Source organism: Mesoplodon densirostris, chromosome 18 (genome assembly GCF_025265405.1).
Source record: "Mesoplodon densirostris isolate mMesDen1 chromosome 18, mMesDen1 primary haplotype, whole genome shotgun sequence".
Taxonomy (NCBI): Eukaryota; Metazoa; Chordata; class Mammalia; order Artiodactyla; family Ziphiidae; genus Mesoplodon; species Mesoplodon densirostris.
Window position 1 is genome coordinate 44443794 of NC_082678.1, and position 23482 is coordinate 44467275.

The following is a 23482-nucleotide window of genomic DNA, read 5'->3' on the forward strand; positions in this document are numbered from 1 at the left end:
AAGTTTTAGGGCTTCCCTGGTGGCGCAGTGGTTGAGAGTCTGCCTGCCGATGCAGGGGACACGGGTTCGAGCCCTGGTCCAGGAAGATCCCACATGCCATGGAGTAGCTGGGCCCGTGAGCCATGGCCGCTGAGCCTGCGCGTCCAGAGCCTGTGCTCCGCAATGGGAGAGGCCACAACAGTGAGAGGCCCGTGTACCACAAAATAAATAAATAAATAAATAATAAAAATAAAAATAAGTTTTAGTAGTTAAAAAAATCTACATATAGAATTTGTACAAGATATCTAGTATAAGAGGTGATTTTACATTACAGCATAGAAAAAAAAACGGAGGGAGGGTCTAAGAGGGCAGTGGCTGGTTCGTTGTGTATTAAACATTGACAAATATGTAGAGAGTGCCAACCATGTGCCAGGGATTGCTCTAGTATATTAACTGCATTTGATACTGAATAAATCATAATCTGCCCTCACAAGCTTCCATTCTTTAAGCATTGGCGTCTGCTGCCACACGCACATAATGAAGGTGCAAATCTGTAAAAGATAAAGAAATTGAGAGATGAGCTCTGAGATCAAGGGAAGTTGGGTGGGGGAGTGGGGGGCAAGGGGTGATAGCTTGAACTGGAAAATCAGATTCCAAAACATTGACTATAGATCAGGTACACAGTAGGTGCTCAATAAAGATGTGTGAATTGAATGAATAGCTCCCACCTTCCTCCATCGCTTCATCTCCCACTCGTCTGCTCTAGCTGCCATCTTGATGTTGCTCAAGCGCTGCCTGGCTTTGAAGGCCATGCACTGGTCCCTGGGCCTATGGTGGCTTCCCTCCCTCCCCATTCTGTAGTCTGGCTGACTCTTCCCTCATCGCCTGTTGTCCGTGGTGCAGGCAGCCTCCACATTTGCCGGCCTGAGAGCTACTGTGGGCAGGATCCCTGCCAAGGAGGCTCTGGATCCCTGGAGGAGGGGTTCAGAGGCCCAGTTTACCTGCAGGACACTGCAGTGACCGCTCCATCCTCTTCTTGCACAGCATGTAGAGCAGGGCTCCAGTGAGGAGGAAAACGATGCCCAAGAGGGACAGCACGGGCACCATGGCTGATGTCCCAGCTGCAGGACCCACATTTTCTCCCAGCTGCTTCTGGTTCCCCCTGGCCCCAGGCCTTGCCCCCAGATGGTGGCTCAAAGTGTAAGTGGTAGTCTCATTGGTGTGGATGAGCTTTTGGTCCAACAAAGGTGTTCCTTCTGGAGGGGTGGGCTGCTGGGTAGGCTGCAGGGTGGATGGCAGGTACTTCTGTGCAGGGGTGCCCGTGGCTGAAGGTGTCTTTTCTGTGGGCTCAGGAACCTGGGTGCTGCGGGGAGGTACGTGTCCCTGGCGGGCCACACTCCTGGCGTGAGCACGTCCACATTCTGAAGAAACAAGAAGTGAGGAATCAGGGCTATGAGGGGATAAGGTGAAGAACTAGATAGAGGGAAGGGTCGTGGGTCAAGGAGAACATCAAGGGAACAGCTAAATGCCAGGAAAGAAAGGCAGGGGCAGAGGGAAAACATGGGGAGATGGAAGTGAGCAAACCACAACATGGAACCACCGGGGCGAGCATGCATTCTGAACTGGGAAGTCAGGAGACCTGGGTTGGAACCCGGGCTCTGCTACAAAGTAGCTGTGACCTTGCCCCTTGTCTCTTAACCTCTCTGGGATTCATTTCTTTCAGCTGTAAAGCAGGGATAATTTTAGTACTAAAGGCCAGAGTAGCCAGGAAGAGTAAATGAATAAGGTAGGTCTACATAGCCAAAGGGCAGTATGGGTACCACCAATGCTACAGAAGACAACTTTAGCTGGGACCTGGAAGAACATTTTGTGTCTTAAGGGTTGTGTATTTATTTTAGGAGAAAAATACAACTGGCATATCAAATTTGTGACTCCACAGATGTTCCTGCTTAGGACTAGTTGCCATTAAGTTTTTCAGAAGTGGCTGTGTACACTTAAGATTTATTCGTTTCATTGTTTGTAAATTTTACCTCAAAAGAAAAAAAAGGAACAATAAAATATAAAACTCTCCTTAATAATATACATGATGAAATGTCTGGGGATAAAGTATAGTCAACCTTGCAACTTACTTGGAAGTGCACCAAAAAATATTAGGCAGGTTGATGAGGAATAGAGGGATGGATAGACAGATGGGTGTGCAATAAAGCAAATATACTTAAAATGCTGTAGACTCGATACTGTAAAATATAAAATATATTTGCTTTATTATGTACACACATAAAATATAAAAATCAAATATTATAGAATCTAGGTGGTGGGTATATGGATGTTCACTGTACAAATCTTTCAACTTTTATACATGTCTTTAAATTTCCATAATAAATTACTGGAAAATAAAAATAGTGCCTTGATTTCAAGGAAAACATTAAGTAAATGCACAGGTGATAGGATGAATTGGCAAAAATCCTGAAAGTGACGGTGAGTGATTTCTGGTAAACAGGGACTTAAGTGAAAGTACACAGAATAGGAATGTGAGGTGTCAAAGGGGAAAGGGCTGAGGCAAAGAAAAGTGTAAGGTGGAGGCGGCCGAGCCCTGGGGACAGAGGCTGGGGAGGAGGGAGAACGCGCTCACCTTCACGATCAAAGCAGCGCATCAGTTCCTGGACCCACCGGTCACTGCTGCCTCCACACACACTTCCCAAGGGTAGCTGGAACCTGTAAGGCAGGACGTGGTCTCAGCTGTCTCCAATATCCGCCCCCCTTCCCTCCCCCACTTTACCAGCTCTTTCCTCGTTCCAAAGAAGTGAGGTCACTGCCAAGATTCAGCAGTTTCTGCTGGGACTGGGAAATTCCAGGCGGGACAGGGAAACTAAGGTGTGGAGTATTAGGGCACACATAACCTAATGTAATGGGGACTATAGAAGGGACTAGGGGTCCTCCCAGAAGGAGTTCAAGTTTGACCAGAGAGGGTCCTGGAGGCACCCGGAGGCTCTGCGCTCCCAGGGGTGGGTGAGATTACCTGACGTAGGAAGAGCAACGTTGATAGACTTTCAGGTATTTTCGGAGATGTCCCATGTATTGATCGTTAGGAGGGGAGTGGGAAGAAATTCTTCTATCACAGGGACAACTTCCAGCGATGCTACCTTCATTGCCATCTCCTGAGCGGGACCGAGGTGGTCAGCACAGGTTCCCAGGTCCAGGGGCTCACGCAGCGGTAAACTTAGCCTCCAACCCACAGCCCCACTGCAGCCTCTCCCCTAGACCCGGGGATCTGAGCCCCTCCCACCCCCAGGGCTCAACTCACACATCACACTCCCCAAACACGTCCATAATCACACCTGGGCCCTGGTGTTCCCCAGCCCGTCCCCAACCCCAGGCAGCTGGCCCTCCCCCTGCCCCGGCTGCCTTGGGGACCCTGACTCCCCACTTATTCAACTCAACCCCGCGGCCCTCGTGCCCCCCATCCCCGTCCCCGGATTCGGGGATATGGGCACCAGCCGGGCCCCTGACGAACCTGGAGGAGTGTGGCACGCTAGAAAGAGTAGGACCAAGCGGAACCGGAGTTCCCAACCCAGCATCATCTCGGGCCCGCCTCGCCCTGGCTGACTCCCGAAGACGTGCTCCGGAGCCTGACGTCCAGCCCGTGTCTCAATGGCTTTCGCTTCCTTCTCCCGCTACGCCTGAGATTCTGCGGGAGACGGCGGCCGTCGGCACCAAGGCCCGGCCGAGGCGAGGCGCGAGGTGGCGGCGCCTCCCTCTGTGCGCCCTCACCGTCTCGAACCGATAAGTGCGGTCAGTACCGTTGTAGCCGCGTGATCGCCGGCCTGGGGCGGCGGGGAAACTCCGGGAGGCGGAGCGCCTCCGCCCGCGCCCCCGCACCCAGCACAGAGCCCCGTCGAGGGGGCAGCCAGAAATGTCTGAAGAAGGCGAAAGAAAGCGGAAGAAAGTCCAGGCTGCAGGGCCAGGCGCGGCGGACGGGCACTGACCACTAGGCTGATCCGGTTCGGCCCGGGGATGTCAGCCCCGCCCGCCCGCCCTCCGCAGGTCAGTCGGCTGGACCTCCTCCTTTGAGAGGCTTTCACTTTTCGGGCTCGGGTCCGGCGCACCGGAATCCAGTCATGGATCCAGTCACATGGCTGGAGTGACCGCGGCAGACGAGTCCGCGCGCCCAGCAGCACAGACACTGACTGCCCTGAGCGCCTCCGCGCCGCGCAAGACACAGGGGGCGTGGCAACCCGAGGAGCCGGCGGGGGGCTCGGGCAGCCTGACGTCACGCCCCACCCCGAGGTATTTACCTTCGAAAAGTGGTGGCCGGTACCGGAGAAGCGGACCGGACGGGAGGGGCTAGGTGTACCGGGGCTCACCGCCAAACCTAGCCAAGCCGAAGAGATGCCCTAGCTCCTGTCCCCCTCCTCCCACACCCCACAAACGGATCCAAAACTCCTCCCTCCTCACCAAACCCTTGCCTAACCCTAACCCTCTCCCACTTCTATCCTCAACTCAAACCCTACCTTTGAGGGTTTGAGCCTCAAATTTTGGGCCCCAAATACCATCTCCCTCCCGACTATTCATCCTTAGCCCTATCACCCACTTTCAAGTCTGGACCCCATTCTCATCCTGAATTCCCATCCTCCGCCCTGAAAACTCCTTTCTCACTCCTAACACTCATCCATAGATTCCACCCTAAGTGACCCTCAAACCCACAATCGCTCCCATTTTATGACCCAGCCCCAAACTCTCCCGAGTACCTCTCTCTCACCACATATCCCTCCCTCTGCTCAGTCTGGGCCCAGGCCTTGTGCCCCTGAAGACATGGAGTTTGTGTCTGGATACCGGGATGAGTTCCTTGATTTCACTGCCCTCCTCTTTAGCTGGTTCCACAAGTTCGTGGCGGAGCGCGGGGCCGAGGGGACCACCCTTGAGCGTTGCTGGCAGCAGCTGGAGGCTCAGATCAGAAGCCTACCCCAGGACTGCGCCCTTTGGGTGCTCCATGTCTTGCCCAACCGTAGTGTGGGCATCAGCCTGGGGCAAGGGGCAGAGCCAGGCCCTGCACCAGGCCTGGAGGCCGCCTGGCTCCTGGGAGACGAGCCCCCACTCCACCTGCGGGACCTAAGCCCCTATGTCAGCTTTGTCAGCCTGGAGGAAGCGGGGGAGGAGGAGGAGGAGGAAGAAGAAAATGGAGAGGAGGAGGGTGCAGGCACCGAGAAAGTAGAAACAGAGGAGGATGGGGAGCCAGCCCCTACCAGCAGGGAGTCCCCACAGGAAGCAAACCCCCCAGGGGAGGCAGAGGAGGCCCAGCAGGAGGCAGGAGGTGGCGAGGTTGGCTGCCAAGAGGACAGGGCGGAGGACGAACCAGGGCCTGAGAGGAGGAAGGGACAGAGAAATGGTAAGAACCCAGGGCTGGCCCTGCCCTGCCCCTGCCCAGGCATACTCCCCTTCAAAGCCCTCCTCTGCCCCTCAGAATCCAGCTAGGAGTCACAAATGGGAGGCCCTCAGGCCAATCTGGCCTAAAAAGGTGTCTTCATTGATCCACAATGTTCTTTGTTTTTTAAATTTGAGCCAACATTTAAACACTAAAAGAAAAAACTTCCAGAAGTCTGGAGTTACCCCTTCCCAAGAAAAATGTAAAGTCCCCACAGCAGGCCCACATTTCCACCTGGCAGCAAATGCTGGTTCTGTGTAGCCACAGTCCCCTTCCGATGAGGCATGCCCTCTCTCCCTAGTCCCCTTCGCTCAGTCTCCTAGTCCCCGTGGGCATTTGATTTGGTGTCCCTGACCCTGACAGTCTGCCCCCCACCCCCGCCCCTGACTTTTCCCTTTTTCCCCAGAGGCGGCCCCCCTGCACCCTTCCTGCATCCTACTGGTGACGGATGCACACGGCACCATCCTGGGCGTTGACCTGCTGATGGATGGAGGGCAGGGGAGGGCAGGCAGGGGCTCAGGGACACAGAACCTGGCTCCTCGGGCCTATGCTCTCCTCTGCCACAGCATGGCCTGCCCCATGGGCTCTGGTGACCCCCGAAAGCCCCGAAAGCTTACTGTGGGAGACGCCCAGCTGCATCGGTACAGAAACCTGGTAGAGGGTGGGGAAGCCTGGGGCCCTGGGCTCCTGAGCCCCCCAGCCTGATGCCGTCTCCACCCCCATTCAGGGAGCTGGAGAATCTGGTCCCAAGGCTGAGAGTGAAGCTAACCAAGACCCCGATGCGGACATGGGGTCCCCGGCCCGGCTTCACCTTTGCCTCCCTTCGGGCTCGAACCTGCCATGTTTGTCACAGGCATAGCTTTGAAGTGAAGCTAACGCCCTGGTGAGCAGCCTGCAGAGGTGGAGCAAGCAGAAGGAAGACCCCAACAGTCAGGCCAACAGAGAGGAAGCAGGCTGGTGGGGGGCCCTGCAGACAGACAGAGTGAGGGACAGGGAAACAAGAAGACGACACACACACACACACACAAAGCTGTCCTAGGCAGAGAGAGTACAAACAGACTGAGCGTACGGGCAGCCGCAGGACAGATGGACAGCAGACAGGGGACCTACAGACACTAACACTGAGTGCCACCCCCCGTGACCCCAGCCCCCAGTGTGGTGCTGTCCTGTACTGCGGAGAGGCTTGTCTCCAGGCTGACTGGAAGCGATGCCCAGATGATGTGAGCCACCGATTTTGGTGCCCAAGGCTTGCAGCCTTCATGGAGCGGGCCGGAGAACTGGCAACTCTGCCTTTTACCTACACCGCAGGTACCCTAAGGAGGTCAGGATGGGTGGGGGAAAGTGGGACCCGGTCTTTGGAACTGGGGCCCCAGGTGCCTGGGAACAGGGTCCTGGGCTTGAAGGCTAAGTGTCTGGGGCTGGAATCTAGATCCCTGTAATAACAGCTGGGTGCTGGGTATTTGGGGCTGGACACAGGATCTCTGGAGCTGAGAACTGAGTGCCCTGGTCCCTGAGAGAACTTATGGGAGTAGGGATTCAAATACTTGCTTCTCAGCTTCACCACTAACTGGTGACCTGAAACAAATCGCTTTACTTCTTAGAGCTATTTCCTCAACTGTGAAATGCACAGACTAACAAATGTTAAAACCCATGGAATTGTTATATGGGTTCTGTGGGCTACGCTGTAGACACTCAGAAATGTTAACAGTTCTCTGCCTGACTAGAACCAGACTCAGACTCAGGGTCCTGGGGAGAGACTGAGGAGAGCCAAAGTCTGGAATCCTGGCCACCAGGCCCTCAACCCGTCCCCTCACCCTTCTCCAGAGGTGACCAGTGAAACCTTTAACAAGGAGGCCTTCCTGGCTTCACGAGGCCTCACTCGTGGCTACTGGACCCAGTTCAGCATGCTGATTCCAGGCCCTGGCACCCCCGGGCACCCAAGGGGCAGCACGCCATCCCTCAGCGCTCTTCTCAGTGGTGCGTGGGGCCTCTCTCCAGGCATAAGTCCCTCAGACTAGAGGGAAGGACGGGAGGGCAAAAAGTTGTCCGGGTCCTAGATAACCCCTCCACATACACACCAAACCTCACCGCCACCACCAGGGCATTTCATGCCTCTCCTCAACCCTCAGAAAAGTCACCCCTGCCCAGCCCATCCAGAAGCCCCATCCCTAGGCAGCTCCCCATTCCTCCTGCTGCAGCTCCAGGCCCTCTCTCAGGGAACACAGCTCCTTCGGAAGAAGGAAGAGGCCAGGTGGGGACCTCCCTGACACCAGGCTCCTCTTCTTTCATCCTCTCAGGAGATCCCTACCAGCTTCTTCAGGGGGATGGGCCTGCTCTGATGCCTCCTGTGCCCCCAGATCCACCCAGGGGCCTCTTTGGTGAGCTGGAGGGGCCCTGAGGGAGCTAGGGGTAGGGACGGGGACTGGAGGGCCAGCAGTCTCGGTGGCTGAGAAAAGGGGCTATTGGACAGGAGAGGTGGGGGTCCACAGGCCTGGGGCACGGTCCCCAGTAACCCACTCTCCCCAGGCTCGTGGCAGGATTACTACACATGGCGGGGCCTCAGCTTGGACTCCCCCATGGCTGTGCTTCTCACCTACCCGCTGACTGTGTACTACGTCATCACCCATCTGGTGCCCCAGTCCTGTAAGGAGGGCAGAGGCAGGGGGAGGAGTGTGTGGAGCCAGGGGGGGCCAGGGGGGTGGCAGGGGACAGGAGGGAGGGGAGGAGGAGACCATATTCTTAAATGGCTAGCTTATCACCCAGTCCCTGAGCTCAACATCCAGAACAAAAAGTCACTGAAAATCCACGTGGTGGAGGCTGGGAAGGAGTTTGACCTCATCATGGTGTTTTGGGTAAGTCCCTCCAGGCCTGAGGGTGGAGCACTTGGGTGTGGAGGTGGATGCAGGGTGGGACCCAGATCTGTCCTCTTTGCCCTTCAGGAGCTCTTGGTCTTGCTCCCCGACGTGGCCCTGGAGCTGCAGTTTGTGGGCGACAGCCTGCCCCCTGAGAGTGACCAGCAGAATTTTACCCTGCAGAGGGTGAGGGCTGAAGGGGGCCCTGCTCTTTAGCCCTAACCCTCCTGCTGTCCTCCCAGCTGGGCTCTGCCCTTCCGATCCCTGCCTCCTCTCCCCTGTCTTACTTGATGCATCTCCCAGTACCGTAACTTCCACCGGCTTCTCCACCCCACTCCAAACTCCCCAGGATGACCTCGAAGTAGCTGTCCGTCCTGCTTCCGGGGTATCAGCACGGCTAAGCTCTGGGACTAAGGAGATGGGGCGCCGCAGGGACCTGCAGATCAAGGTGTCTGCACGGCCCTACCACCTGCTCCAGGGGCCCAAGCCTGACTTGGTTATCGGTAAGCGCCTGGGGTAGGAGCATGGGGGAGGTGAGAGGAGGCCCTGGGAGCCAGCTTCTCCCTGCTCTCCTTCTCTCCGCAGGATTTAACTCTGGCTTTGGTCTAAAGGACACTTGGCTGAGCTCGCTGCCCCGGTTACAGGTGGGGGATGGGACAAAAGGGACCTTCTCTCACCTCCTGCCCGGTCCCTCCTCCTCTTCGGAAAGTCTCTTCTTCCCCATCATCTGCTCTACAGACCTGGGGTGCGCCAGCGGGTCCTCCTGCCCCCCTCTGTGCCTGCCTCGTGCCTCTCCCCATCCCGGTCCGTCTGGGTCCTCGGGAGGTACGTGGGGTCGGGAGCCTTTCTGAGAGTGTCTGAGGCCCCGCCCCCACCCCAGTCCCTCCGAGTGCCGGCCTTCTTCACCGAGAGCAGCGAGTACGGCTGTGTGATGGACGACCAGACCATGGCGGTGGCCACGGGAGGGGGCGCCAGCCCTCCACAGCTCAACCCTTTCCGCTCCCCCTTTCGCCTCAGAGCGGCGGACAACTGTATGCCCTGGTAAGGCCTTCTTACTCTCTGGCCACGCAACCTGAAAGGCCCACCTCTACCCTCGTCTCTGCGGTCCTGGGACCCTCCTGGCCCAGCCCTACACCCTGCTTTCGCCGCCCGCACTCCCACCACCCCCGCTGGAGGGTCTCGACAACGCCCACACACCCCTCTTTAGATCCAGCTCACAAAAATCTCTCCAACTCCTCGTTTCCCAGCCCCGGCCCCAGCCCCTCCGCAAAAAAAACGCCAGATTACGCTCGGGCTGGCAGAGCCCTAAGTTTAGCCCCACCCCCTGAAACTCGGAGCCCACAAACTCCGCCCCTTGGGAAAATCCCGGCCTCTTGGCCCCCGCCCCTGACGGCGCCACGCCCCGCTCAGGTACTGCAACGCCTTCATCTTCCACCTGGTCTACAAGCCTCCGCAAGGGAGCTGGGCCCGCCCCGCGCCACGGCCCGTTCCTCCCGCCCCGGCCCGTAGGCGCCAAGGAGAAAAGAAATCTGGACTGGGGGCCCGCCGGCGGAGGTGAGGGCGGAGAGGTAGAAGTCCACCCCCTCCCCTAACACGCCTCAGAAAGGAACACGAAACAGGCGAGAACGAGGGGGAGGGCGTAACACGAAAAGGTAAATAAAATTACTTGTTTGAAAGCACTGAGTCAAACGCTCATAACTGGGTCCTTAAATGGAAAGAGGATTAAAGGATTTACGGATGACATTTTCTTCCATCTTTCTTCAGTTCCTCGACAGCTGTCCCCTCTCTTACTTGGGATTCTGACCCTCCTGGGTAATCCCAAACTTCTTCTAATGTGTGTGTTGACAAGGCATTTTCCGGCCCCAGTAACAGGCAGGGACCGGATCCCAGTCAAGCAAGACCAAGAAACAGAAAGTGGCTTCTCTCGGGGGGGGGGGGGGGGGGGGGGCGGGGGCGGGGACAGGGGAGGCATGCAACCTCCTAGGGGCACTCACAACCCTAGTTTAGAGTCAGTGAAAGACCCCAGCCACCCAACTGTCCAAGTTAGAAACTTCATGGCCATCCCTGACTCCACATTCTCTCATCCTTCACGTCCCATAAAGAACCAGCTCCAGCTGAGTCAGGCTGCTGGTCACTCAACATCCAGCAGTTTATGTCCAGTCCCACTGCAAATGCCACCATATCTCGTGTTCCTTCCAAAACAGACATTCGAAACATTACTCCCTGCTTAAATCCCTTCAATGACTTTCCTCTACTTTTAAAATCCCCGTGAGTGTGGGCCGGGCTTAATGACTCTTATCACAAAGTATAGAAAGGGAAAAATAGTGGAGAAACCTGGCAGACACCACCTGCACCAAGTGACTAGGTTTACAGGAAATAAGAAGTCATGTTGACGTCATGCTCCCTGACATGATGCAATAAGGCCACATCCCCTCTGTAGTATTCTTCCCCCAAATCCATAACTTTAGACTAATCATGAGAACACGTCAGACAAAACCAAACTGTGGGACAGTCTACAAAACCCCTGACTGCTATTCTTCAAAAGTATCAAATTCACGAAAAGCAAAGAAAGACCAAAAAACAGTGACAGATTGGACGAGGCTAAGGAGACATGACAACTAAATACGATGCAGTATCCTGGTTTGAACCCTGGAACAGGAAAAAAAAATTAATGGAAAAACTGGAGAAATTCAAATAAAGTTTTCAGTGTAGCTAATGGTATTGTATCAATGCTAATTTCTTAGTTTTGATAAACACGCTGTGGTTATAGCAGAAGTAATAAGGAAGATGTGTGAGGAGTGTTTGGGAACACTCTACTGTCTGTGCACCCCACCTATAAATCTAAAATTCTTTCCAAAAAAAAGTTTAAAATTTCAGACTCTTTAGTATGGCTTGTAAGGTGCTTCTCTTTCTGTCACCCTCTTTTATTATAACTATCTTATTATCAAAGTTTCCAAATATACACAAAAGCCCAGAAGATTCAGCATAATGAATCGCTCTGTGCCCATCACCCAGCTTCAACAATTATCAACATTTTTCAAATTTTGTTATTACTCCCTGTGATAATGTGATAATATAAGAAATATATATTTGGTCTGCGTGCCCCATTTCTGGCACAAGAGCTTCTATAATCTGAGTGACAGAGGTGAGAGGAGCATCTTTTGTTATTCATAACAAGCCCCTTTCAACCATACCTGAGTTTAATAAGGTAGCTCTAGGTGGGCCCTTATTTAACTTCAGGATGGAAGTTAGATACTAGAGGAACCAACCACATGATTAGAGGGCTGAAACGTTCAGCCCCACCCCTTGCTCTCCAAGGGAGAGGAGCTGGGGCTGGAGATTAAGTTAATCACCAAGCAACCTGCATAAAAATCCCTAAACGATGGGGTTCAGAGAGCTTCTGGGTTAATGAACACACTGAGGTACTGAGGCTGGCACACCTGGAGAGAACATGGAAGCTCCAGGCTACCCCCTCTTCCCTCACCACACCTTGCCCTATACCTCTTTTCCATTTTGCAGTTCCTTTACAACAAACCAGTAATAATCAGTAAACTGTTTTCCCAAGTTCTGTGAGCCATTTTAGCAAATTATTGAACCTGAGAAGGAGATCACAGGAAGCCTCAGTTTATAGTCATTTGGTCAGAGGGCCGAGGGCTTGCAATTAGCATCTGAAGTGGGGGCAGTCTTTTAGGACTGAGCCCTTAACCTGTGGCAGTCTGTGCTCACTCTGGGTATTTCGAGTCAGAAGTGATTGAACTGGGACTTCCCCGGTGGCGCAGTGGTAAAGAATCTGCCTGCCAACGCAGGGGACACAGGTTCAATCCCTGGTCTGGGAAGATCCCACATGCCATCGAGCAACTAAGCCTGTGCACCACAACTACTGAGCCTGTGCTCTAGAGCCCATGTGCTGCAACAACTGAGCCCGTGTGCTGCAACTATTGAAGCCCACATGCCTAGAGCCCTGGTATGCAAAAAGAGAAGCCACTGCAATGAGAAGCCCATGCACTGCAACGAAGAGTAGCCCCTGCTCGCCACAACTAGAGAAAGCCTGTGTGCAGCAACGAAGACCCAACGCAGCCAAAATAAATAAATACATACATACATACCCTGTTTAAAAAAAAAAAAAAAGAATTGATTGAATTGTAGGACACCCAGTTGGTGTCAGGGTAGTTGGAGAATTGGTTGGTGTGAGAGAACAAACAAAAACAAAACACCTATTTGGTATTAAAAGTGCTATTAGTAAAAACAGCTAATAGTTGGTGTCAGAAGTGAGATTTGCTAGACTGGCCCTAGCTCACAGAAATATGTGGTTTGAGAGGAGAAAGGATAAAAAGATGGGAGATACAGAACCTTTGATTCCTGGGTGGCCATGTGGTCACCCATGGCATGGAGCAGCAGCTGTGCTGCACTCAGTTACTAAAGGTAAAAGTAACAAATGGAATTTAAAGTTGGATTCAACTCCCAGGAAGTTGTTTCACTAGATGCATAAGGAAATGCAAACCAATAAGAAAAAAAGTGACATATACAATCCCTTGGTGATTATTTGTAATAGCTAAAATGAAATTTAAAAAGAGTTCTGGTTTGGACTTTGGTGCTGGACTAAGCTCGGGTTTGAGTCAGTCTGAGTTTTGGCCACTAGCCTCAAAGCTATCCAGTAAATAATTAGGCTGGGACAACAGAAAGTACCTCTAAGGCCTCTGCTCACCAAGAAGGTAGTCAGCATGGGGGGAAGGCAAAAACCAAGGATCTACTGAAACCAGGAATATAGTTGTGAAGGAGTTGCTTCATTTTGTAGATTGGTATCATCAGCTTCCTGAAGGACCTTTACTAAAATGGATTATGAGAGTGACTAATTTAGGGGCAGTATCTTTGTTTATAAGTGTTCAGGATAGAACAGCATGTTTGGGTTGATACAGGACCACAGTTCACTATTAAACAATCATAAATGGCTGTATGCCAACCAGACACACAGGAGGTTATTCCTGAGGAATAACCCTAAAGCTATCCAGGACCCACCAAAAGTCACCTCATTAGCATAAACTCAGGTATAGTCAAAGGGGCCTGTTATGTATAACAAAAGACACTCCTCTCACCTCTTATCACTCAGGAAATTCCAAGGGTTTTACACGCTTTTGAGCCAAGAACCTGGGATGAAGACCAAAATATGTATTTCTTACATCACAATATCACACACCCCCAGCTGTTTCCCAGAGTGTTTTAAGGCACACCCCAGACATCAGTTAGCTCACTTATATGCATCTATAACTAATAAAGACTTAAAAAAATGTAACCACCATGCCATTATCATACCCAATACAATTAACAATTATTCTTTAATATCTTATCATAATACCCAGTTCATATTCAAATTTCTTGAATTATCTCAGAAATGGCTTTTACAGTTGGTTTGTTACTATCAAGAAATGAATAGGATCTACACATGGCTTTCGGTTGTTATCTCTCTTAAGTTTTTTTGTTTTTTTCTATAACAGACCTCCTTCCCTTTTTTATTTTCAGTCCACTGATTCAATGAGAAACTAAATCACTTGTGCTGTAGAATGTTCCTCATTCTGGATCTGGCTGATTATTTCCTCTGGGTGTTTTTTTAATCTGTTCATCTATATTCTTTAGTTCTATAATCTGGCAATTAGATCTAGATGACAAGGCCCTTTTAATGTGGCCGCTGCCAACCTCCACAGGCTGATCTCATCCTGCTTCCTGCCCCCTCCCTACCCTCGAGCCAGGGGCTCTAAATGAAGACACCACACTCTCTCAGTGTGGAAGTTCCCTGTTTTCTTGCACAATTAATGTCTTCTCAGCCTAAAGCTCACTTCCTTAGGAAGGGAGGCCTTCCTTGACCCCAGATGAGGGTAGACACCCCCTGATAATACCTTGTAAATCCCCTACAGCCATAAAAGGGCAGCCTAGGTCCCTGGTGGATTGAGGGGAAAGAGAACTTTTCCCCACTCCCTTGGCCAGAAAAATAACCTCTCCCTAAGTTCCTGCCATCTCCTACATGAAAGCATATTGTTATCTCAGAGCAGCGGGATTACTAAGGATTTGTTTACTCATTTTGTTTTGCTGTCCTGCTCATTTTTCTTCCGTGAACACACAGTAGTTTTGTAATAAAAACGTTTAATTTACAAATTTGCCCACCTTAATAATTCACGTACTAAATATTCATTGAATGCACACACGGCTTTATGTTAGAGATCCAGTGGGGAAAAAAAACCCAAGAGAATGGTCCCTGTTTCCATGAAATTTACAAGGATCCCTTACCCTCATCACTCTCTATCACATTACTCTTTTCTTTTCTTTGAGCACATATTACAGTTATTTTATTATGTCATTCATTTATTTATGTTTATTACCCCTCCTCCTCTAAGACACACTAAAAACTGAATTCCATGAAAGGGGAGACCTTGTCTGTCTGATTATAACTATGCCCCAGCACAGTGCCTGGGATGTGATAGCCACTCGGCATTTACTAAAGGAATTTTATTTTTTTTCCGGCTGCGCAGCTTGAGGGATCTTAGTTCCCTGACCAGAGACTGAGCCCCGGCCCACGGCAACGAAAGCACTGAGTCCTAACCACTGGACAGCCAGGGAATTCCCTAAAGGACTTTTAGAAACCTATTCCTGCTATACTGGAGGGAAAATGGACTATGAGAGGGTAAGACTTGAGACAGATCAGCTAGGAGTTTTTGGTAGCAATACAGGCAAGAGCTGATGGTGCCTTGATGCTGGAGAGAAACAGGTTAAATCCTAGGGCTAATGAGGTAGAAATAACAGATGGTGAGCAATTATACTGGAACAAAGGGAGGGCAGAGAAGGAGCTGAACGTTCCCAGCCAGGACAACCAGATCGAAGGAAGTGCCGTGTGCTCACAGTGGGGACACAGGAAGAGGAGGGATGGAGTTAGAGCGGTCGGAAGGGGTGGGAGAGAAAGGTAATGAATTCAGGGTGGACTTGTTAAGTTTGAAATGCACATGGGACCTCGCGGTGGAGATTCTGGTAGGCAATTGACATGTGAGATGGAACTCACACAACTAGGAGAGTGGATGAGGAGCCTAGAAAGAAGAAGGGGCCTTCAAAACAGAATCCTGGTGGAGGTAAGGATGGTCAGAGGAAGAGGAGGCAACTAGGAGAGGGAGAAGTGCTGAGAGCAGTGGAAAACCAGGAGGCTTCAGAACCAAAGAAAGGGTGCTCAGCTGTGCCAGACACTGCTTAGGCCAGGTCAGATCAAGGTGAAGAAATGTCCCCTGTACTTCACAACAAAGACAAGAGAGTATTCAACAGAGTGGTGGTGGCAGCCTTGAGAGGGTGGAGAGTGAGAGTGAGGCGAATTAGAGGCAACAATTGGGCAACTTAGAGAATACAGAAAACCCTAAAAAGAAAATTCAAATGGCCCTCAATCCCAACACCTAGAGATAACCACCGTCGTCATTTTGGTGTGTTTACAGTCTCTTTTATCAAAATGTACATATTTTTACAAACTTTAATCATACTGTACATCATGCTAACTAGCTTGCTCTTTTAATAAAACAATATGTTATGAACAGCTTTTGGGGACTTCCCTGGTCGCGCAGTGGTTAAGTATCCGCCTGCCAATGCGGGGGGCACGGGTTTGAGCCCTGGTCCGGGAAGATCCCACATGCCGCGGAGCAACTAAGCCCGTGCACCACAACTACTGAGCCTGTGCTCTAGAACCCATGAGCCACAACTACTGAGCCCTCACACCACAACTACTGAAGCCCGCATGCCTAGAGCCCATGCTCTGCAACAAGAGAAGCCACCGCCATGAGAAGCCTGTGCACCGCAACAAAGAGTAGCCCCCGCTCGCTGCAACTAGAGAAAGCCTGCGAGCAGCAACGAAGACACAGCGCAGCCAAAAATTAAAAGTAAATAAATAAATAAATGTATAATATGTTATGAACAGCTTTTTATGTCATTAGACAGTCTCTTTGTCTCATCTGTCTATACAGATGGCTGTATATTAGTTTACTTTATGAACGTGACATGGCCTAGTGGGACATTTAGGCAGTTCCTAATTTTTCTCTATTTTAAAGGAAGGAGGAAGTAGAAAGTGTCCCAGTTGGGAACCAAAGCAGGACCCAAGACTGTCTGGGCCTCCCCGGTGGGCGGGGAGTTGATATGCCTGAGACACTTCGCATGGAGTTTCCTGCCAAGGAAGGAGGAGGGCAGTTTGCAGGGACCGAGGTAGAAGCATAGGATGAAGAAGACAACATGGGCCTGTGTGGGGTGCTAGTCCCAACCCAGCCTCGTGGACACAGATCTGAGGCCTAGAAGACAGGAACCACAGACAGAAGCCAAAGAGCTGCTGTAAATCCGAGGGGCATGAAGAGCACAGCATAGCACCTAGAGCCCAGGAAGCAAAGTCATACGCTTTCACTGTCAACACGCCAGAAGTCCACACTTGCCAACATACCCGTTGTCACCTTGACTTATCCCCACGTGACTCTGTTCATCCCCTCTTGGGTTCAATATCCTACCTCCTCCCTTTCTTGCCCCAGATCCTCTCACTGGACCCTCTGGGATTTAAGATCAACAAGATGCCCCAAATCGTCCACCTCTTCTCTTGGTTTTCACTTTGCCTTCTTGCTCTCAGAAACTTAGTGCTCCTCCAAAGCCACTACCCGCTTGCAACCCTTTGAAGAAACATTTTTTCTCCCACATTCCACAAATTCTGAGATGAGGCAGTTGTCTTTCTTACCGTATTTTTTTTTTTTTTGCGGTACGCAGGCCTCTCACTATTGTGGCCTCTCCCGTTGCGGAGCACAGGCTACGGATGCGCAGGCTCAGCGGTCATGGCTCACGGGCCCAGCCTCTCTGCGGCATGTGGGATCTTCCCAGACCGGGGCACGAACCCGTGTCCCCTGCATCGGCAGGCGGACTCTCAACTACTGCGCCACCAGGGAAGCCCTTACCGTATGTTTTTGCTTCCAAAAAATTTCTCCTCCCTCCAAAACCCCAGCCTCTTTGAAGCACATGCCAGGAGACTAGACCAGCCATTACCCTTCCTGTGGCAAACATCTTGTAACATCTACCAGCTTCATCAAGGGCTTAAGCATTTGGCTTATGTTTACTTCTCCATCATTAATCATGTCTTCATTTGTGTAACTAAGACATCCACTGAGATAATCCATCCAACAGCCCAACCTCTCAGCTCCTTGTCCTCTTCTCTTCCACCCCTCCTCAGCCACACGCTCCAATGGCCAAACCCTAGAGCCCTGTCATTACCAGTAACTGCACCTCTTCCAACCTTCTGATTCCCAGCACCCCACTACTATCCATCCTTCTAGTCCCCTCTCTGATATCCTCAGTTCAACAATCCTTCAACCTTTCAGGTTCTTTAGTCCACATTTTCACTGTCCATCACCCTCTTCACATCTTCACATCCCACTTCACCCAGTTTAGGTCCATGACTATAATGATTCCTTCGCACACACTCTTAATGCTCTTGTCCCACCATTTTCCTTGCAAAACTGCAAGAAGGATCAAACCAAACTCCACCAACAATGAGAATTTCCCTGAGCAACTGAGCACGGCTGGGGATAAACAAGTGTGCTGACAAACCTCACTTGGAATGTGTAACAACAAATCACAAGTGGGCTCTTAGGACACCCAACCATCCTATGATTTCTCTGCTCAATACTCTCTTCTGCTCTCTGAAATTCCCCTTCTTGCCTCAGATGGCAACACTGCGTGGCCCCATCCTCAGAACTCCCTCATCTTTCCACCAGTGCTTTTTATGATATCTATTCCCTGCAATTTCCGTTCTTCTGTTTGTTTTTTTGGTTATTCATGTTAAATGCTTTCCTCAAATGTCTGGTCATCCTTCCTTCTCCGTTTACATCCCAACCACTCCGATGAAGAGTACCCTTGTTGGGCTCCCCTGGTGGTGTAGTGGTTGAGAGTCTGCCTGCCGATGCAGGGGATGCGGGTTCGTGCCCCAGTCCGGGAGGATCCCATATGCCGCAGAGCAGCTGGACCCGTGAGCCATGGTCGCTGGGTCTGCGCGTCTGGAGCCTGTGCTCTGCAACGGGAGAGGCCACAACAGTGAGAGGCCCGCGTAATGCAAAAAAAAAAAAAAAAAAAGTACCCTTGTTGAGATAATGCCTAGCCCAATGGTCAGTATTCACTCTCTTAGCAGCATTTAACAGAGTTGTTAAATGCACTCACTCTTTGAAGCACTGTGTTGGCCTTTGGGACAGCACACTCCCCTGGTTTCCCTCTCCCTTTGCTAGGGTATCCTTGTGCTGGTTTTTCCTCCTCCTGCCTCTCTGTCTGTCCTCTACTCTCCTTTCTCCCTTGCCCTCCACCTGTCTTCCCCGTGCTTCCTCGTGTTTATTTTGTTTTTAATATTTATTTATTTATTTATTTATTTGGCTGCACCCAGTCTTAGTTGCAGCATGTGGGATCTTTAGTTGCAGCATACAAACTCTTAGTTGCGGCCTGTGGGATCTAGTTCCCTGATCAGGGATTGACCCTGGGCCCCCTGCATTGGGAATGTGGAGTCTTAGCCACTGTACCACCAGAGAAGTCCCTTTTTTTTTTTTTTAAGTATTTATTTTTGGCCACGCCATGCAGCACGCGGGATTTTAGTTCCCCGACCAGGGATCGAACCCATGCCCCCTGCAGTGGAAGTGCAGAGTCTTAAACACTGGACCGCCAGGGAAGTGCCTGCTGTGCCCATTCTTTGCAGGCCAAGCCCCTTTCCCCAGGGCCTTTGCACTTACTGTTGCCTTCGCTGGAACACTCTTCCTCCCAAATCCCACTCCCTTCCTGAAGGTCACTGCCTCAGAGAGACCTTCCCTGACCTTGCTAACTAAAATAGCCTGTCAGTCTACCTCCTTATCTTGTTTCCTTTTTCTTCACAACACGTATTTCTCCCTAAAGTTGTATATGTATTGTTGACTTGTTTATTGTCTGCCTCTCCCCAACTGAATCCCCAGCACACTGAACAATATCTGGTACACAGTAAGTACTCAATAACCTTTGTCATATGAAAGAAAGAAAAGGAGAAGGAAGAAAGAGAGAAAGAACAGGTAAGCAAAAAGCCTGAGAAAACAGGTTTCAGTTAAAGCCAGCTGAAACTACCGGCTCCTCCCCTCTGCATATTTCATCAATCATGTTGATGGTGGCACAGCAATGACAAGCACAAGAGTCTGCCAGGCATGAGTACAAGTCCCAGTTTGACTGGTGTCAGCTGTGTGGTTTTAAGCAAGTTACTTAATCTCTCTGAGCCACATACCCCCCTTCGGCAAATTTTTATGAGTGCCTATTTACAACAGAGGCATTATGCCATATCTGTTGTGAGGATTATATAAGATAATTTATGAAATGTCTCTGATACCAATCATAAGTACTCAGTAATCTGGTGTCATTTACACCCATTCTTCAAGTTTTGCCATGATACATTCTCATCTGTTTATAATCATCTCTGTTTGCAATTCAGATATTCTCGGTGATCAAAGAATTATTTAGGACTCTTTTGGTGGGGTTTTTGTTTTGCTTTGTTTTGTTTTTGGCCATGCCACACAGCATGTGGGATCTTAGTTCCCCGACCAAGGATTGAACCCATGCCCCCTGCAGTGCAAGCGTGGAGTCTTTTTTTTTTTTGGCTGCGTTGGGTCTTCACTGCTGCGTTCGGGCTTCTCATTGCGGTGGCTTCTCTTGCTGCGGACCACGGGCTCTAGGCCCGCGGGCTTCAGTAGCTGCTGCACGCAGGCTCTGTAGTTGTCGCTCACGGGCTCTAGAGCACAGGTTCAGTAGTTGGGGCGCATGGGCTTAGTTGCTCCGAGGCATGTGGGATCTTCCCAGACCAGGAATTGAACCCGTGTCCCCTGCATTGGCAGGCGGATTCTTAACCACTGCGTCACCAGGGAAGCCCGGAAGCGTGGAGTCAACCACTGGACCACCAGGGAAGTTCCAGGACTGTTTGGGGGTTTCTTCTTTTTTTTTTTTTTTTTTTGCAGTTCGCGGGCCTCTCACTGTTGTGGCCTCTCCCGTTGCAGAGCACAGGCTCCAGACGCTCAGGCTCAGCGGCCATGGCTCACGGGCCCAGCCGCTCCGTGGCATGTGGGATCTTCCCAGACCAGGGCACGAACCCGTGTCGCCTGCATCGGCAGGCGGACTCTCAACCACTGCGCCACCAGGGAAGTCCTGTTTGGGGGTTTTTTAACGGTTGGATTTTTTTACTTAAACATTTGTAAATTTCTGGTTTATTGCATTGTGGTTGGAGAAGGTGGCCAATACAATTTCAAGTTTGGGATTATCTGGTATTTCCTTCAGAACTTCATATTTTATCAATATTTATAAATGTTTCATTGACCTTGAAAAATGTGTGTTCTCCATTTATGAGATACAAGGTTCAAGAAATATCATTTGAAGGCAAGCTCCAGGATGGAGAGTTTATCTATTGTTGTATTCCTGGTATCCAGCAAAGGGCATGGTGCACATCAGACACATTCAATAAATATTTGCTGAATGAGTGGCTAATTAATCAATCACCTTATTATCATTTAGATTCTCAATACCTTTGTACCTTTGTGTATTTTTTCTTACTTCATCTGCCAAAGACTGCTGAGTTACGTCACAGTTTCTCACCACTATTATATTTTCTAGTCTAGATATATAGGTATATAGATGTATATATAGTTTCCCAGGGTATTTCTAAGTATTTGGACTTTATATATTTCAATACAATATGATTTCGTGCCTAAAGGTTTATGGCTGTTACATAATCATTGTAAATATACCCTATATCAATATAAAATTAACACTTAACAAAACATTATCTATATCATATGGTTTAATTTTATTATGCATTTATTATTTGGAATAAGCAAAACATAATAATAAAATTCAAAATGTGCAATAGTACCTTTTCATAAAAGTGAAAAGTAATTTCCCTTTCCCTCTGGTCTCCCATTGCCCTGTTTCCCTCCCCTGAGGCAACTACTGTTAACAGAATTTTGCTAATTAGCCTAATTTGGAAACATTATTTTTTTTCATAGAGGAGTTTAAAATAGTTACATGAATTGTTTTGATCCATATATTTGGCATAATTAGTGATCTTATTTCATGTTTTCTCTTTCTTATGACTCCTTGATGCTTTATATTCTGTTATATGGATTACATTTTCTTTGCTTTTATCTTCTCTGGAGGTTTGGAAGGCATATATCTCATTTTTTATTTCTCTAATGTTTTCCTTTAACATTTCCAAAAGTATTCTTAACTTGTGTTTCTTGACTTGAAGTCAAGAATAAAATAACATGGGAATTCCCTGGCGGTCCAGCGGTTAGGACTCCGTGCTTCCACTGAAAGGTGCACGGGTTCGATCCCTGGTCAGGGAACTAGGATCCCACATGCCACGCGGTGTGGTCAAAAATTAAAAATTAAAATTAATAAAAATTAATTAATTAAAATCAATGAAGTCCAGCTTATCAATTATTTCTTTCATGGATCACGCACAGAAGTTGGTTCTGCCTTTGGACATTTAATTACCTGAACCAATAAATGCTCTTTTTGTTTCAGTAGAGTTGAGTTTCTGTGACCTGATATGTTTCCTTAAAATGGATTCTAGTCATGGCCGGCAATAAATGATTGACATCTTTACTATTGTTAATATAATTTTTAGAATTTACACTATATATTTTCTCTTTAAAAGGATTTTTTGAAACATATTCAGTGTCATAACTGGGTTTATAAATATTATTTACAGGGGCTTCCCTGGTGGCGCAGTGGTTGAGAGTCCATCTGCCGATGGAGGGGATACGGGTTTGTGCCCTGGTCCGGGAGGATCCCACATGCCGCGGAGCGGCTGGGCCCGTGAGCCATGGCCGCTGAGCCTGAGCGTCCGGAGCCTGTGCTCCGCAACGGGAGAGGCCACAACAGTGAGAGGCCCGCGTACCAAAAACAAAACAAAACAAAACAAAAAATATTTACAGTCATGCCAAGATTTCCCCATTTTGGGAGTTTTTATTTCACTTCATCTCTTGCTGAGTTAAAATATCTTAAAAAAAAAAAAAAAAAGGAGAAGAAGGAGACATAGTGGAATTTCCAAACCCAAACATTCTCAGAAATGCAGTTCTCTTGCCCTTCACACGCAAGAGGAAACTTGCATACACGTACAATAACTGACTCATAGCTTGTGTCATGACTACAGACGTTGCTCCTTTGTCTTCTGGACATTTAGTGTTACAGAGATGTCTCAAGCCTGACTGACTTTTGTTCCTTTCTAGGAAGCCTTTTAACTTTGCTGAGCTGTATTCTTTAATTCACATATTTAGTCAGGATGGATCTGGGTTCAGTTCACTTTTAATACTTCACCTGGGGTACAGTACGCCCTCTAGCCCACTAACTCAAGTGGAGCCGCGCCCTGGGGAAGCCTTCTCCGAGCACAGATTTGTCACCTGTGACGTCACTCCCACCAGCTCTGTTCTTATCTTTGGGAGCAGCTTGTTTCCTTACCTTCCGTCTCTATTCTGCCTCTTATCTTCCCTTGTGCTGCTTTAGTCGCTGGTCCTTTTTTTCTAATCTTTTGGTCCTTTTCCTGTGCATCTTGCTCAAGTTTGTCCTCTGTATCCCTCTTCCGCTTTGCCCCACTTTCAGTCCTGTTCTTTAATGCTTCTCACGTGGACTTTAGCTCTCTTTGTGCATTTTTTGAGTTTCCATGCAATTCTCCTTCTTCCCCAAACACGAACTGGTGCCTTTTCATCTCAGTCTTTCATTCCTTAAAGAACTCTGCTCCTCCTTCTAGTGAAACCCTTCCTGAAAATTCCTTCCAAATCCTACAGTAAATATTTCTCAAGAGTTCTGTTTCTTTCTTTCAGTCTTCAGGACGATGTGCCCTTTCCCTTGTTTTGATAAAGTTTTGCAGAATACCTATAATGTTTTTAACATTGTTATTCCGTGCATACGGAGTTGTACAAAATGTAATAGAAATGAATACACACCACCCCACACACACAACTTTCCTTTTTTTTCTTTATTTATCCTGAAAAGCAGAACCATCTCTCAGACTCAGGACTGATGAACTTGTAGTGAATATGCAGCTTCTCTTGGCCCTACTCCCTGTCCATCAGGACAATGGCTGAATCCCCGCTCCAGGCTTAAGTGGGAAGACCCGAGACATGAGCATCACAGCTGCTCTGGTGGTGCAACGTCACTTCTGGTGACTCAGCACAACCACGCATCCTCTGCC

General features: G+C 49.6%; 2 protein-coding genes across 4 annotated transcripts; one reads left to right on the forward strand and one right to left on the reverse strand.

Moving 5' to 3' along the window:
- Nucleotides 1–220: 220 nt before the first annotated feature.
- Nucleotides 221–4158, reverse strand: CXCL16 (C-X-C motif chemokine ligand 16). The gene is made up of 5 exons (XM_060081599.1): nucleotides 3494–4158; nucleotides 2999–3137; nucleotides 2612–2694; nucleotides 981–1400; nucleotides 221–530 (listed from the first exon to the last, which is right to left on the reverse strand). The coding sequence occupies exons 1-5, from the start codon at nucleotides 3558–3560 to the stop codon at nucleotides 484–486; spliced, it is 756 nt and encodes a 251-aa protein (XP_059937582.1). The 5' UTR covers nucleotides 3561–4158; the 3' UTR covers nucleotides 221–483.
- Nucleotides 4159–4791: 633 nt separating this feature from the next.
- LOC132478667 (zinc finger MYND domain-containing protein 15-like) lies at nucleotides 4792–9868 on the forward strand. 3 transcript variants are annotated; one of them, XM_060081984.1, is made up of 13 exons: nucleotides 4792–5365; nucleotides 5808–6042; nucleotides 6129–6284; nucleotides 6549–6709; nucleotides 7226–7378; nucleotides 7699–7779; nucleotides 7928–8044; nucleotides 8165–8253; nucleotides 8341–8439; nucleotides 8603–8756; nucleotides 8794–8897; nucleotides 9134–9294; nucleotides 9664–9868. In XM_060081984.1, exons 1-13 carry the CDS (start codon nucleotides 4792–4794, stop codon nucleotides 9809–9811), a joined length of 2232 nt encoding a protein of 743 aa, XP_059937967.1. In that variant the 3' UTR covers nucleotides 9812–9868. The 3 variants fall into 3 exon arrangements, with proteins under 3 accessions (XP_059937967.1, XP_059937968.1, XP_059937969.1); XM_060081985.1 differs by having other exon boundaries at nucleotides 8839–8897; XM_060081986.1 differs by lacking the exon at nucleotides 7928–8044 and having other exon boundaries at nucleotides 8839–8897.
- The last annotated feature ends 13614 nt before the right edge of the window (nucleotides 9869–23482 follow it).

Bases quoted from the DNA above. Each gene is read 5' to 3' on its own strand.
- CXCL16 (XM_060081599.1), bottom strand. From the start codon at position 3,560: ATGATGCTGGGTTGGGAACTCCGGTTCCGCTTGGTCCTACTCTTTCTA. The intron at 2,695-2,998 runs GTAATCTCACCC...CCTGCCTTACAG, and splicing joins CGTTGCTCTTCCTACGTCAG to GTTCCAGCTACCCTTGGGAA. The intron at 531-980 runs GTAAACTGGGCC...TATCTTTTACAG, and splicing joins GTCACTGCAGTGTCCTGCAG to ATTTGCACCTTCATTATGTG.
- LOC132478667 (XM_060081984.1), top strand. From the start codon at position 4,792: ATGGAGTTTGTGTCTGGATACCGGGATGAGTTCCTTGATTTCACTGCC. The intron at 7,379-7,698 runs GTGCGTGGGGCC...TCATCCTCTCAG, and splicing joins CCTCAGCGCTCTTCTCAGTG to GAGATCCCTACCAGCTTCTT. The intron at 8,254-8,340 runs GTAAGTCCCTCC...TTTGCCCTTCAG, and splicing joins ACCTCATCATGGTGTTTTGG to GAGCTCTTGGTCTTGCTCCC.